General features: G+C 33.7%; 1 protein-coding gene across 2 annotated transcripts in view; it reads left to right on the forward strand.

Moving 5' to 3' along the window:
- Positions 1-14,542, forward strand: part of PDGFC (platelet derived growth factor C) — a 162,723-nt gene that overhangs the window by 100,187 nt on the left and 47,994 nt on the right. For both annotated transcript variants that reach the window (XM_016200314.2, XM_016200315.2), the window contains exon 3: positions 12,515-12,695. In XM_016200314.2, coding sequence (XP_016055800.1) covers positions 12,515-12,695 — 181 coding nt within the window. The remainder of the gene's footprint in view (positions 1-12,514; positions 12,696-14,542) is intronic.

The raw sequence follows: 14,542 nt of genomic DNA on the forward strand, positions 1-14,542 counted from the left end.
TTTTCTTTTGTCAAGATTTTAAATCTCAGAGATGTTATTAATGTCTATTCTTCACTAAATTTCCATTAAATGGTTTATTTTAGTCTCCACAGAATCCGGTTCTCCAGTGAAGATTGATTGTTTCAAAATTGTTAAGCAAATTCATTTTTTTTTTAAATTGAATTTATTGGGTGACATTGGTTAATAAAATTATATAGGTTTCTGGTGTACAATTCTGCAGTACATCATCTGTGTATTGTACGGTGTGTTCACCACCCAAGCCAAGCCTCACACACTCGTCTTTACCCCACCCCCCTTTCCCTCTGGTAATTACCATACTGTTGTCTGCATCTATGATATTTTTTGTTTTGTTTGTTTGATTTTTGCTTAATCCCTTTTATAAAAAATTGATACCAGCTTTACTAATTCTGTCTCTGGAGTATGCATATTTTTTTATGTTTTTGAAGTATTCTAAGAGATTAATTATGTAGATTGATAATGAACATCCTTAAAGTTACCTAATTGGTAATATAAAAATTAAAGCAATATAAGTATAATTTCACCTATTGTACTTATACTATACTCTTAATATTTATATCCTAAATACACACATGTATATATGTGTGTATATATAGCCCATATGTATGTAAATATATATATGCATGTATTCTATATAGTGATCACTGAAGAAAAGGTAGAAGAGCATACAAAAAATAGAAGTACAATTCCTGTTAGTTGTTGGAAACATTCTTATAACTTAAATTAGACAGTATAAGTGACTGAAAAGCTAAAAGGTTTAGAGAACTAAGAATTATCATTAGATGATAAAAACTTCTTACATTTATTAAGCATTTTCTTTATGACAGATCTCATCCTATTATTACTTTTGGGAACCAATCTGATTGCTATTATATCTGATAAGGGATAAGGGATATAATTCTTATCTGAAGAGTCAAATGGAGCTTATGTCAAATAAATTCCAAAATGTGCTTTTGTGTTCTAAAGGCTGACTTTCAAAGGTGTGATTTCTGCTACACAGTGAATAAGAAGGAGTTTATCCTGCAAGACAGTGCTGGAGTCTCTAGGAGCTGTAGGTCTTCCCCATTTACCAGTTGGCACTTTGGAAGAGTTTTGAGAAAGTGATTTAGTTAGGAGGAGGTGACATAACATTGCCAGTGGAGGTGGACTCACTTCCCTTGATGGGATTAGAGCTTCTCCTAACCTTGGACCTGTGTGGTCAGAGGGTAGGCTTTGCACAGGACGGCACTGCACTGTGTAGTGCATTTGCTTAGCTACTCAGCACTTTCATTAGTATATGTGTTTCTCTCATTTCATAATACGTTGGTATGGGTAAGGTGGTTTCCATGGATATGGCCTGTAGACAGTTATGATAATTTGATGATAACCGCGCTGTACAGACCTTGGAAAATAATAAGTTTCTAGAACATATTGTAGCAAGTAATGTTATAATAACATGCTCTGTGTATCAGCTGCATATTTTCTGACATAGCCACACACACCAAAGGGAATGTTTTTTGTTCTCAAACCAGAAAAAAGAAAAAGAAAAAAAGCTAGGGTTTTTTTTTGTTGTTTTTTTTTAAATAGCCTTCTATACTACCTAGTTCATTCCTTTATTTAAGAGGAACCTGAAGCCTAGATCCATTTGATACAGAGCACCTACTTCCTTAAAATGATCAGTTCATCAATCAGGATTGAAATGCTTTGTTCATCTATCTATTTGTGTTTGTTAAAGTACAAGTTTTGAATCTGTTCTTATTGATGCAAAATGTTAAATAATGAATTAAGCTGGAATGCCTAAACGTTTTTGTTGTGTTGTGTGTTTTTTTAATCTGAGAGATTTTTCCCCCAGAATGCATTTAGGAGAAATTATTTTGTTATAAAATAAATATTTAGTAAATATAAATGCTCAAAAATAAATACTTAGAGATTTTTAACACTCGTATTCAACAACTGTACTTGAAATTCTCAGATATCCTGAAAGGATTAATATTTACATTTCACTTTAGTATATTCTAAAGGAAACTCATTTCATCATTTTCACAGACATTATCAGCAAAAGGTAGATTTGTGTATATAAACAGATGAGCTCTTTAAAATGCCTTATGCTGGTGATCAACCATTTAAATATTTTCTTTTAAAATCAGGCCTGAAGTTATGATAATACTTTATAAGCATTCCATGAATCCTGTCCAAATTTTATTATCACACTACTTAAATGTTTCTCTTAGCCTTGATAAATCCATATCTAGAGTACCTTGGTATTTGCAAATGTAGCAAGGATACAGCATAAAGACTGAAAGAAGCTAACCTGTAGCAAAGTCCTTCAAAGATGTCTTGATGAATGATGGCATGACCTTTGATAAATGTGCTTAGGCAATGGCATTCAGCTATTCAGAGATCATGCAGGAGGGGCGGCTTGTATGGTGCCTTTTGGTAGTGGTTATTGTGGGTTTCCTATGCCTGGAAGAGTTTTGGGGATGGATAGACGAGAGAGCATATTCATAACCCTTCCTTCTTAATCTTAATTTTGATACCCTTTAAGTAAACCTTGATATGTAGATTCTCCTTTTAATATTATTAGATATCCTAAGTTCAGAGATTGGGACTCATTGGAGGAGGTCTTACCTTTTTCCTATATTCACCTACCCCTACTTGAACTTCCTCACTTTATTCTTACTGTGTGTTTAAAGTAGAAGGGAAAATGACAAGATGATAATTCATGAGGGAAAAATGTTGCTTTAATCTAAGTAGAATGTTAATTTCATTTTGAAATTTGCTTCCTCAGCTTTCTTTTCAATATTACAAAGTGGTTCAGTTGTTAGCACATGTAATAAAGGTATACAGGGGCGGGCAAAAGTGGACAAATAATAATAAAAATACAATAAAAAATAAATAATAATACAAGAATAAACTGTTTCACATACTTACAACGGTAAACCTACTTTTGCCCAACCCGTACTGTCATTCATTCACATGAGCTGATAATTATTACTGATTTAATAGTGACTCATAATATGCAATTAATAAGCAGCCACATGCCACAGAGCATCACAATAGGCAGGCCTAAATGTTAATGAGAATTTTCTGTGAAAATAATTGCAAGATAGTTATGAAGAGTATTAAAAGTAATCCTTAGAGAGGAACATGAAACCTGTACCAAATCTCTGAATTGACATAGATTAGTTGCCTAAATCTTGGCATTATTTCATTACTAGTACATTATATGAGGTGGTGTTTCTGTAAAAATGTATACTTACACACAGGTAGTAATAGACTGAGACTAGGTCTACATTTCAGCGATTGATTGGTCTTGGAAAAAATGCTGAGCAAATAGGCAAATGCTTTTTATGTATTAACTCAATAATCCCCACAACAATTACTAAGTTGAAATTGATACTATTATTGTGCTTTTTTATAGGGTACAAAAACAGACACAAAAATTAAGTATTCACTATTTTCACAACCCATTGATGAATCTGTCTTCTACTACAATAAAAGAAGCAACTGTTAATACTAATAGTGAACATATATAGGCTTGCTTATATTCTAGGCAGGTGGGATTCAGGACAGACACTCCCACAGGAAAGAATGACCGACCAAGGCTGGGGTCCGCCTTGAGCCAAAAGTAGTGACCCACACAATGTATCACTGTCTGAGGGGCTCTGATGTCCATCTTTCACAGGGTGGAGTCTTCCATGGGTTGCATATATGGTTGCAATGATAACAATCATTTAAAAACAAACAAAACAACTACTTATTGAGCAGCTTATTTGTTAAGGACTATTTTCAACCCTTTATATACATTCTCTCATTTAATCCTCACGACGACTTTCAGAGTTAATTAATAGTTTTCCCATTCTAAAGAAGAAAATATGGAGAGTTTAAATCAGAATTCTCAATGATGGATTATAAATAGGAACATATTGAGTTGGATGAGTCTTTGTTGTGTCCTGTTTAACTAGACACAATGTTGTTTGTGTAATTGTTAAGAATATGCGCTCTGAAGTCTAAAGCAGGATTCCTGCACTAGCCCTGTTACTCTTAGCTGTAATGACTTTTGCCTTGTTCCATGACTTCCCTGTACCTCAGTTTCCCCATCTATAATATGTGTACAAAAACATAGCTATGGAGAAGGTTATATTTGCAGATTAAATGAGTTGATATTTATAGAGTATCTGGTATATAGTATGCACTACATAATATTTGCTCTGTTGCTATGATTATTATTTTGTACAAATATTTTAGCAGCTTTGTTGAGATTTTCATAAAAATTATGGTAAATTCATGCTTTTTTGTCATTCATTAGTTGACTTTGTATATTGATCCTATATTTAGTAACTTTACTAAATTATTTTCTGATCCCAGATGTTTTTTTAAGTAAAAAAGCCTTGGATTCATTTTTTGTTCAGAGCTCACATTAACATGTATCAGGTCTACTTTCAAAATATATACATACAACACGTAACCATTACCTTTACCTACCCTATCAAATTCCAAGCCACCACTCTCTGCACGTGTTTATTTCCAAGGTTTTCAGTCTCTGTGCTTACCCTATTATAGTCTGTTCTCAAGAGAATCTATTATCAACTAAGAGTCATTCTTCTCTTTTATATCTATTACAACATTTATTTTCATTCATTTCCTGCTAAAAATAGCTACAACTCTTCCCCCACAGTCGCCCCGAAAACAGCTGAAAATAGTGGTCAGAGTGGCCAACCTAATCTTTGTTCTAATTTTAATAAAAATCACTTTAACATAAAACCTGCAGTTAGTTTCTGTTAAATAATTTTTATCATGATTTGAAAGTGTCCTGCTATTCAGTTTACTCAGTTTTTATCTAAGTAGTTGATTTTATCATATTTTTTTAGCATTTATTAATAAGATCATATAGTTTTCTTCTTTTAATATTCTAGAAGGTCATTTTTACATGAACTAAATCCACACTCTATCATGACGTATTACATCTTTTAATCCAATGATGGATGGATGACATCTGATTAAATTTTATTTGAAATTTTTGCATTTTCCTCAATTTATGAGTGAAATTTGTCTTAATTTGTAATGTTTGGTATTGCCATTTGAAAGAACTCTGATACAAGATTTTTTCCAGTTATTAGAGATTTTTTGTTTTTCCAGCTTTACTGAGATGTAACTGACACAACATTGTGTAAGTTTAAGGTGTATGTGTTGATTTGATAGACTTATATATTGCTAAGTGGTTACTGTACTAAAGTTAGCAAACACCTCCATAGTGCTGCATGATTCCATTTCTTTGGTGTGGTAAGAACATTTAAGATTTAGTCTCTTAGCAACTTTGAAGGTATAATACAGTATTGTTAACTGGATTCACAAGATTTAGGCCAGCTTATTTTATTATTAATTAAACGGATATCTGTCATTTTTAATTTTTAAGAATTGCTTATATAAAATTGGAATTAAATGTTCTTTTACAGTCAAATAGAAGTCTCTTATAAACGCCATATCACTGCATCTTTTATTTATCAGTGTATGACAGTCTTTTCAATTTCTCCTAGAGTTGTTACTTCACTTTTTCTCCTTTTTTAGTCAACTTTTATAATTTACTTTTATAGTAACTCATCCATTTCATGTAGCTTTTCAGCTTTAATTGTCATAAAGTTACATAAAACATACACATTTTAAATACATTTTTAGCTATGATTATATCTTCTTTCTCAATCCTTATATGTAAATTCTTTTTTTTAAATGTTTTTATCAGTTTTAGAAAGAGAGGAAGGGAGATGGAGAGAGAGAGAGAAATATTGATATGAGAGAGAAACATCGATTGGTTGCCTCCCGCATGCACCCCGACAGGGATTGCACCCGAAACCTGGGCATGTGTCCTAACCTGGAAACGAACTGGCGACCCTTCGGGGCAAGGGACAAGGCCCAACCAACTGAGCCACACCAGCCAGGGCCTCTGTGTAAACTACTGATTCACATTCTCTGTCGCTCTCACTTTCTTTTCAGAAGACCAGCTTTTGGTTTTAATTCTAAGCTCTGACTTTGTTTTGAATCTCTCATAGTTTTTGTCTCTGTTAATTTTCACCTTATATTTTGTTTTGCTTAATTTTTATAGCTTTATAGATTTAATTGTGGGTTATTCATTTGAAGTGTTTTTATTCAATAATAAGATAATTTTAACGTATTAATTTCCATGTACCGTCTTACCATGTACACATAGGTAGAACTCTTATATTTTCATGAGAATTACTCCAGTTTGTATCATTGTTCGGTCCTCTGAAGCGTGCTTGTTGGTTTGACTTAAACATTTCCTACGTAGGTTTACAACTCTCCATAAAGAATTTAGAATGCTTAAAAATCAGTATTACTAGATGAATTAAAATAAATGTCTGTAAAAATTATATGCCCAGATTATCAAGTTTACTGATTGCTTTTATTTGAATGTCTCTTAATGTTTTTGCAGCCATTGAACAAAAACACACAAATCCCCTGCAGTTAAGCCTTAAAATAAAGCAAATATAATCATGTAGGCATATTTTAAATGTAGTACACAGTATCACATAGCACTTAAGAGCATGGAGCTCTGGAGTTCCCTGTCAAAATTGAAGCCTTGGCTATACATATAGTTGCTATGACCTTGGCCAGGTAATTAGCTTTCTTATATTTTATAAAACATAAAATCGGCACATTGACAGTATCATTTTTTTATGATTTTTGTGAGGATTAAATGAGTTAATGTATGAAAAGCAATTAATAATATAGTTATTGTTTAAAAAAATCTTTTCAATGTATGTTAAAGGATGGATGAACACTCTTGTGTCCAAATAGGGATCTAAAACTTATATTCTGTATACAAGGGTCCTTCTGCTAAACTGAAGTCTAAACCAATAAGCACTGTAGAATAGCTGTCATCTTATTAATGTCATTACTTTTCCCAACAAGCTCAGACTCCAGCTGACACTTGCAGAGCCAGGCCTTTTTAAGATCCACATCTAATTTTTGGCAGGGTTTCCCACTACCGTCAGATTCGATAATTCATGGGGTAGATTTAATTGTCAGAGTTTTAGTTAGTACGGACTAGAAACAGCCTGTTTTTCAGGGTTGGTTTATTTTTGTTGAAGGAAGCTGGGTGTCTGACAATTCTGTTTACCAGTGAATTTATTTCTTGGGTATACTCCTTACAGTTCTTAGGAGTAAGAAAGCAGTCCCCCTGGCCTCACAGTCTTTAAATTCCCACATGAGAATGAAAATTTTGTCTACAATACCAGACTTGTTTGTTAAACATAAAAGAACATAAATCCTCCTGGGTCCCCAGGGGTATGTTAGAGAAAGGGAGTGATCATTATAAACCACTTAGCGCTGTGTGTTGTGTATCATGTTGCCGTGAGAAAGTGATGTTTGATTGGCTCATAAAATAGGTTTAGTAAATCCTTTAAATACTGATGTGAGCAATTGTGCATGCTGGAAATTAATACTTAAGAGTGTCTTATAAGATTACCGTGTCTCCAGTGCAGTCATTTGGGCAAGTGCAGATTTCTGCATTTAAGGATGATTATGCTCTGTGATTTCACTTTTCTGGTGAAATGGCTTTATGATCTTCCTTTCATTTGGCTAAAGCTTAATGAATAATCTTCTATCATTGTTTTCTGTCTTCATTTTTTTGATGTTTTGGACTATGTTATAGCATACCAGTCAACCAGTTTGTGCACTGAATTCCATATTCTGCAAATGGCATTCTATCAAAAACTAAAAACAAAACAAAAAAGAAAAAAAACTTCAAATGACTAGGTTTAATGCATTAATCTTTTTCCAACCACAGTATATTCTCAACAAGTCAAAAAGAAATATGGTAGCAAGTGGCAATGGCTTTTGTTCTTTTTGATTTTGAAGTCTCGGTAGCAACAATAAGGCTTGCGGATACTTTACAAGTAGATCTACATTTGGTGCATTTTACATGATATTGAATAAGATTTAAGTTTAAAAAAGCTATTTTTGTAACTATATTCTTTAGCAAGAGGATTTACTGTTTTGATTAAGAGACAAAACTAAGTCTTAGTAAATAATGATATTACTAATAATTTTAAGTTCCATAGACATCGAAACAATTATTGGGTAAAAATTAATGCTAGAATAATTGGGTGACATATGGTGCCACTTCTGAAAAGAAAAATCTTAAATGCCCAATTTGATATAAAACAATTAGTAGTATATGTTAAGTTCTACTGTTTTATACAGAAAGGACATAGTACTTTTTTGGATGTTCATTTCATTTAACCTTCATGGAATGAAAAACCATGTAGTTTTTTAAAGCACTGTGATAAATGTATGTGCCAGACTTGTATGAGCATGTAGGAATTAATTGCCAGCTGTCTACCTGCAAATGCAGAAATTGTTACAAAGATTAGTGTGTGGTGTGTTTTTTAATGGCATCAAATTCAGTAGAAAATCTCCATGAAAAAGTAACACTGTATGTGTCCCTCCCCTCTTATTTGTAGGACAGTGATTTTTATATCAGGATATAAAAATCCACAGGGGTGGGGGCAGCAAGACTTTAAGACTTATTTGTTCCTTAATAAATTCTTAACATTTATAATCCAGATATTTCCATGTATGGTTAAAAACTCCTTTTAAATTTACTCCGGTAAAATAGTTATGTGGGTTGTTAGTTTTAGGTTTGTTCCATATGCCATTCTTTTCTCTTTAAATGCTTCTATTAGGACGATTTTGAAAATATTGGGAAGATAATCTTTGGCACTGTGTGTGTCACCCAACCAGTTTATTGCACATGACTTCATAATTGCCAAGTCTCTGCTCTTTCGTCATTGGCCAGCTCTGCTATGGTGAATAGTCTCCCTTAGTTCTGTGCCGTTGCTCACAGTGGTTTTCCTCTTGTTTCCCTATTGCTCCTTTTCAGGATGTTTTTTTAAGGGATCTTTTCTTTCTACCCACACATGAAATGTTTTTTCCTGGCATTCCTTCAATATGTGATGATTCTGTCTATGTTCCTTCCTTATTGAAAACTCATGGCTGTACCTCATAGGCTACAAGGGTGGCAAACTCAGATGCCTACATGGACAATTAATGTAAATAAACGAAGGTCTGGGTATTTAAAAAAAAAAAAACAGCATAGAAAGTAGATGGAGATTTTTAAACTAGAAAGAGCATGTCCTTTCTAAAGCTATTTCCCTTTGGTTTCACCCTTGCTCTGGAGGAATGGAGGCTCAGTGTTCATTCCTTCATTAACCAAACACTGATATGGTGTTTACTATGTGCTCGGCATGTAGGTGCTGGGGATAAGACAGTAAATTAAAACAAAGATAGCTCCTCTCCTGGAGCTGACACCCATTCTGGAGCCCTCATGGTCACACTAGGGATAATGATTTTTACTATTACCTGATTTTCAAATTTAGACAAAAGCCAGAAATCCAGATATTTTTAGTGAAATTCCACTTTTTTAAATGCTGTGTTAAATTTTTGAAGAAACGTACTTCCTGTTAAAACTGTGCTTACCTCTTTGCAACATTAGCCTACAAAATAATATTCAAACATCTGATTCTGAAATACTTTCTCACCTACACCTATTTTTCCAGCTTGATCTCCATTTACTTCTTTGTTTCCCGTCCTCTATTCACAACTGGCCATGCCTGGCCCCTTCTTTCGTCTATTACATCTTATGTATTGTACTTCTCGCTAGAATGCATTTCCATTTCCCCCCTTTCCAGCCCTAGTCAATCACTACTCATTGACAGCCTAAATGTTTCTTTGTAAACTGACCTTAATCTCACTGTATAGAATTACTTCTACTCTGCCAGTATTCCACAGTATTTCCTACAGTCTCTCATTAGAGCAGTCACCAAAATCTTTTATAGACTCTGAGCCCAAAGAAGCTATAATTTCATCTTTGTATCCTGAGAGTCTAGCACAGCACTTTACACCAAGTCAGTGCTTCCTATATACTTGTCGAATGATTGACCAGGCCTGAAATCTGGCTCTCTGCAGACTAGCAGTGGTGGAAACCTGCCTCAGATAGGCATGCAACGAACAGATACTCTATGAATAGAAGCTTTGTTTCACAAGTAAGCAATCTTGATATAAAAATCACCCTTTGATTTAAAATGGTAGTTACCAACTTCTGTACCAGGTATGTCTGAAATAAGTACTGAGGCCTATTCTACCCAACTGCTCTTTTACCCCTGACCCCACTCCTCCCTGATCCCACCACACACATACAGCACAGTTCCTGGAATGGCTGTATTGGCTGGCTAATGCATTTGTAATTTATAACCCCAGACTTGTCATATGACATAGCAGAAATAACCTCTCCCCTTCATCTTCGAGTTTTCTTATTTATTGCTTTCAGACTCCCAAGGTTATATGAAAAGGTAGGTGTGGGGTGGGGGGAACAATGCAGGGTAGAGTTGAGGAGCAAACTTTACTGGGTGGCAGCTGAGTGTCAACCAAGCTTTCGGCACTACGCATGTGTTGTTCCATTATTCCTCCCTTAAAAAGAATGTAGATATCCCTATGAGTTAGGTAGCGTTATCCTCAATTTCAGGACCAAGAAAATGAGGCTGAAACAGGTGAAGTTACATGCCACAGGAGAATTCTCGATACTTCTTTAGGACAAAGATTTATAAGTAGAAATGGTTCATTGCAAACATTGTCCTTTTTTAAACAATTTTTTCTTTTGTAAGTTCAATACTGCACAAAATACATTATTTTTAATTGTATGGTAGGTACTGAAATTAGTCTTTTTAAAAGAAAATTTACCAATAGTTTTCAGCCATGTCAGGGTTCCCTTTTAACAAAAATTCTGCAATGTCCTGTTTAGTATTCTGAAGAACAATTCATATTTATGTGTGCAGTCATTTTAAAAAGAAATATAATGGCCTACATGCTATATAAATTGATATAACAGTAATTTATATTAAAATAATTCATTTAAATACATAAATACACATTCACAATTATACTAGGAAAGGAAGTAAATATTTGCATCTTCTTAGTAGAATCATTGTGATAATGACAGCTATTAATATAAACTAATATGGATATGTTTAATCATTTTAACTTTGAATCAAATAGTTATAAGCAGTGTACCTGTTACTGACATGTTTTTCCAAAATAGTAAGTAATTTCTTGAAAAAGTTCCAAAGCATTGAAACTTTCTTCTAGTTATTTGATAGTTGAATTTCTGGAAAATTAGCTTAAATTAAAACTGTGAAACATATCTGTGTTTATAAGTAAGACAATATTATATTCCAGACTAAGATGAACAATACAGAGAATCATGTATGTGAATGTCCAGTGAAGTCCTTGGAAAGCATGGAGAACATGGGGCTAATACTCATTTTGGGGACTTTCCGTTGTTGAGCATCCATGGACCTTGCCTGCCATGTTTCATATGCCCTCCTGATCCCCAGCCATTGAGACAACCTAAAATGCCTGTACATTTTAGGCATCTGAAACATTCTCCAAAAGAGCAATACTTCTCTCAATGATTACCACTGCTCTAAACCTTCCAAACCAGTTAGCATTTGTTTTAGAAAATTGATCCTTTATTTCTTATGTTTAAGATCTCTGTGTAGTGCAAAATAAAATGTAAGTATGTAAAAACTGATTCCTTTCTTCAGTGATTTAGCAGCCTAAGTAAGAAGATGGGTCACTTATGTGTGCATATATATGTATATTTACTATTGAAAATATGTTTTTTATCAAAAATAGATAACAGTGAGCTGAGAGCATCCAGAAAGGGCTCACAGAGCAGTAGAGTACAAAGTGAGATTTGAAAGATGTGTCTGTAACAGCAATTTTCAACCAGTGTGTGCAGCAAGAATTTTTAAAACATGCAATGCCTGACTATTTAGTCAGGGGCATTGAACTCTTTTCCCTTAGAGTGTCCTATTAAAAAATGACAACAGCCAACACAACAATAGCTGTCTGGTGGATGAATCAAAGTTATACTTACCTTTTGTCAGATCAGCAAAACATATATTTTTTGGTGTGGCGCAGAATTTTAGTAATTAGTTCATGTGCACCATGAGATGAAAAGGGTTGATAGTTGCTGGTCTATAATTAAATGGTTCTGGAGAAGCTTGCATCACAGATGAGTAAAGGGAGCCCAGGAGCCCGACTGGCATGAAAGAGTTAGTCAGAAAGTAATAGGCAGTAATCACAGGAATTAAGATTGGAGTAAGGCTATCATGTCCAAATGGAAATGAAACTGAATAATTCATGAATTGAATGTCAGAGATGGTTACTTTATACAAAATATTGAATGTTTTGAGATAGCTATTTAATGAATTTGGAGTTCATTAATAGTAAAGTGAGAGAACTGAGAATAAAAGACTCGTATTCAGTTGGCATGCATTTTCAGTGTATCTCTCTTTTTTTGGAATAGTTGATTTTATTTACCCAGTTAAATCTGGGATGAACTCATAGCTGTGGCCAAAAGATTGGCTGCACCCCAGACATGAATTGCCAGAATGACAGGTCATGACTTTGTGTCTCTCTTCTCTTTTCCTCTTTGCAGGTATGATTTTGTAGAAGTTGAGGACCCCAGTGATGGAACTGTATTAGGGCGCTGGTGTGGTTCTGGGACTGTGCCAGGAAAACAGATTTCTAAAGGAAATCAAATCAGGATAAGATTTGTATCTGATGAATATTTCCCTTCTGAACCGGGGTTCTGCATCCACTACAACATTGTCATGCCAGTAAGTACCACTTAGAGATCCGCTTATTCAATTAGGTCAGTTATTTGCTTCCTTTTTCCCCCCTTTAAACAGAAGAATAAGGCAAAACAAAAACATTTCTGTAGCTTGATTTTTGAAAAAATAAATGTCACTCTAGTTATCACACTTTGAATTTCAAAACAGATCATTATCCATGTTAAATAATCTTATCAGTAAATGAAATAAAATATGTTTTGTACAACATTTAGAAGACCATAACAAACCCATCACCACCAAACCCACTCACTGGTATTTCAGTGTTGAGAAATTACATAGGGTACTTGGAATTAGTGTATTTATTCTATTATCACTTAGGGATCACCATCCAAATTTGGACAATAGAAAGTCTTCCTGAATTAATTTTAAATATGGCCATATTAAATAATAAAATATGTTTTAGTTTTCTAGTGTTTTTGTGACCTTTTCTTATATGATAATCTTTTGCATTTTGCTAAATGATACTCTTGCTTTAAAGATGTAAAATTTCAAGCTTATACAGTTTCTGACGGTTCTCATTTTTAAATTCATATATATTTTTTGATATGAATACATTGCAAAGGTAGAAAGCCTGCACTATCTGACATTAATGCCATTTTAATAAAATTTATATCTAGAATTGCCTAAAAGTCCATCTTTTATGTGATATTTTACTTTTTTCTTCCCATTAGGGTGGCAACATAGTTTTCTGCACACACCAATATTTCTGTTTTAGTTGTGTTGTTTACAAAAATGTACATACCATACTTCTTTTCATCTTATTCTAGAGTAAACTTATTAGATATAATTATTTTTCCAAATCAATGTTTTAGTAAAATGGGTTTTAAAAAGTAGTTAGCTCAGTTTTTCTAGTTATCTTAATATTTATTTTGATTGAATACTATTTATGACCTTTTGTGCTCCCCCCATAGGAAAAAAGGTTTTGAAATTCTCACTGTAATTTAAGAAATCTATTTATTCTGATTATAATTGTTGTATTTTTAGTTGTTTCATGATTGCTTGTACCCTTTATTTTATGTATTATTTCAAACATTTGTATCTATTTGTTTCACTGCAACAGAAATATTGAAAATCCTTTTTATTTTTATCACATTCTGCTTATAATAGTAATTCAGAAGTACTTACACAAATATGATGTCATCTAGTATAACTTTTAAATATGATCAAGTATAGTGTGGTGATTGCAGAGGGACAGGGGTGGATGAAAATGGAAAAAGGCATAGAGTAGATAAATGGTGATGGAAAAGATAAAATTAAATAAATAAAAATTGGTACATTGGGAACACAACATGGTGTGGGCTACATGCATTAGCGTGTGGATTCTTGGATATAAATGCTATCCGTTCAGCCAGCTAGCAATTCATGAGAATTAATGAGTCAAACCAGAAAATATGGAATCAATACCTAACTTTATATATTATAATTATATTGCAATGTTAGCAAAGATGTCCCTTTTTGATTGCCCAAACTCAGGTCTGTGGAATATTATTTTATTTTTATTTTTTAAATATATTTTTATTGATTTCAGAGAGATGAAAGGATAGTAGAGAGAGAGATAGAAACATCAATGATGAGAGAGTCATTGATCAGCTGCCTCCTGCACACCCCTGACTGGGGATCGAGCCCGCAACCCGGGCATGTGCCCTGACCGGGAATCGAACCCCGATCGCCTGGATCCTAGGTTGACGCTCAACCGCTGAGCCATGCCTGGCCTGCTGTGGAATATTATTTAAGCAACTAAGAAATTTAGGTATTGTTTAATATAGAACCAAAAAAGCAACAGTAAAACCCAAACTGAAGTTTAAAAATAATAATTTATTCACTTATCAACA

This window comes from Miniopterus natalensis, chromosome 4 (assembly GCF_054644295.1).
Source record: "Miniopterus natalensis isolate mMinNat1 chromosome 4, mMinNat1.hap1, whole genome shotgun sequence".
Taxonomy (NCBI): Eukaryota; Metazoa; Chordata; class Mammalia; order Chiroptera; family Miniopteridae; genus Miniopterus; species Miniopterus natalensis.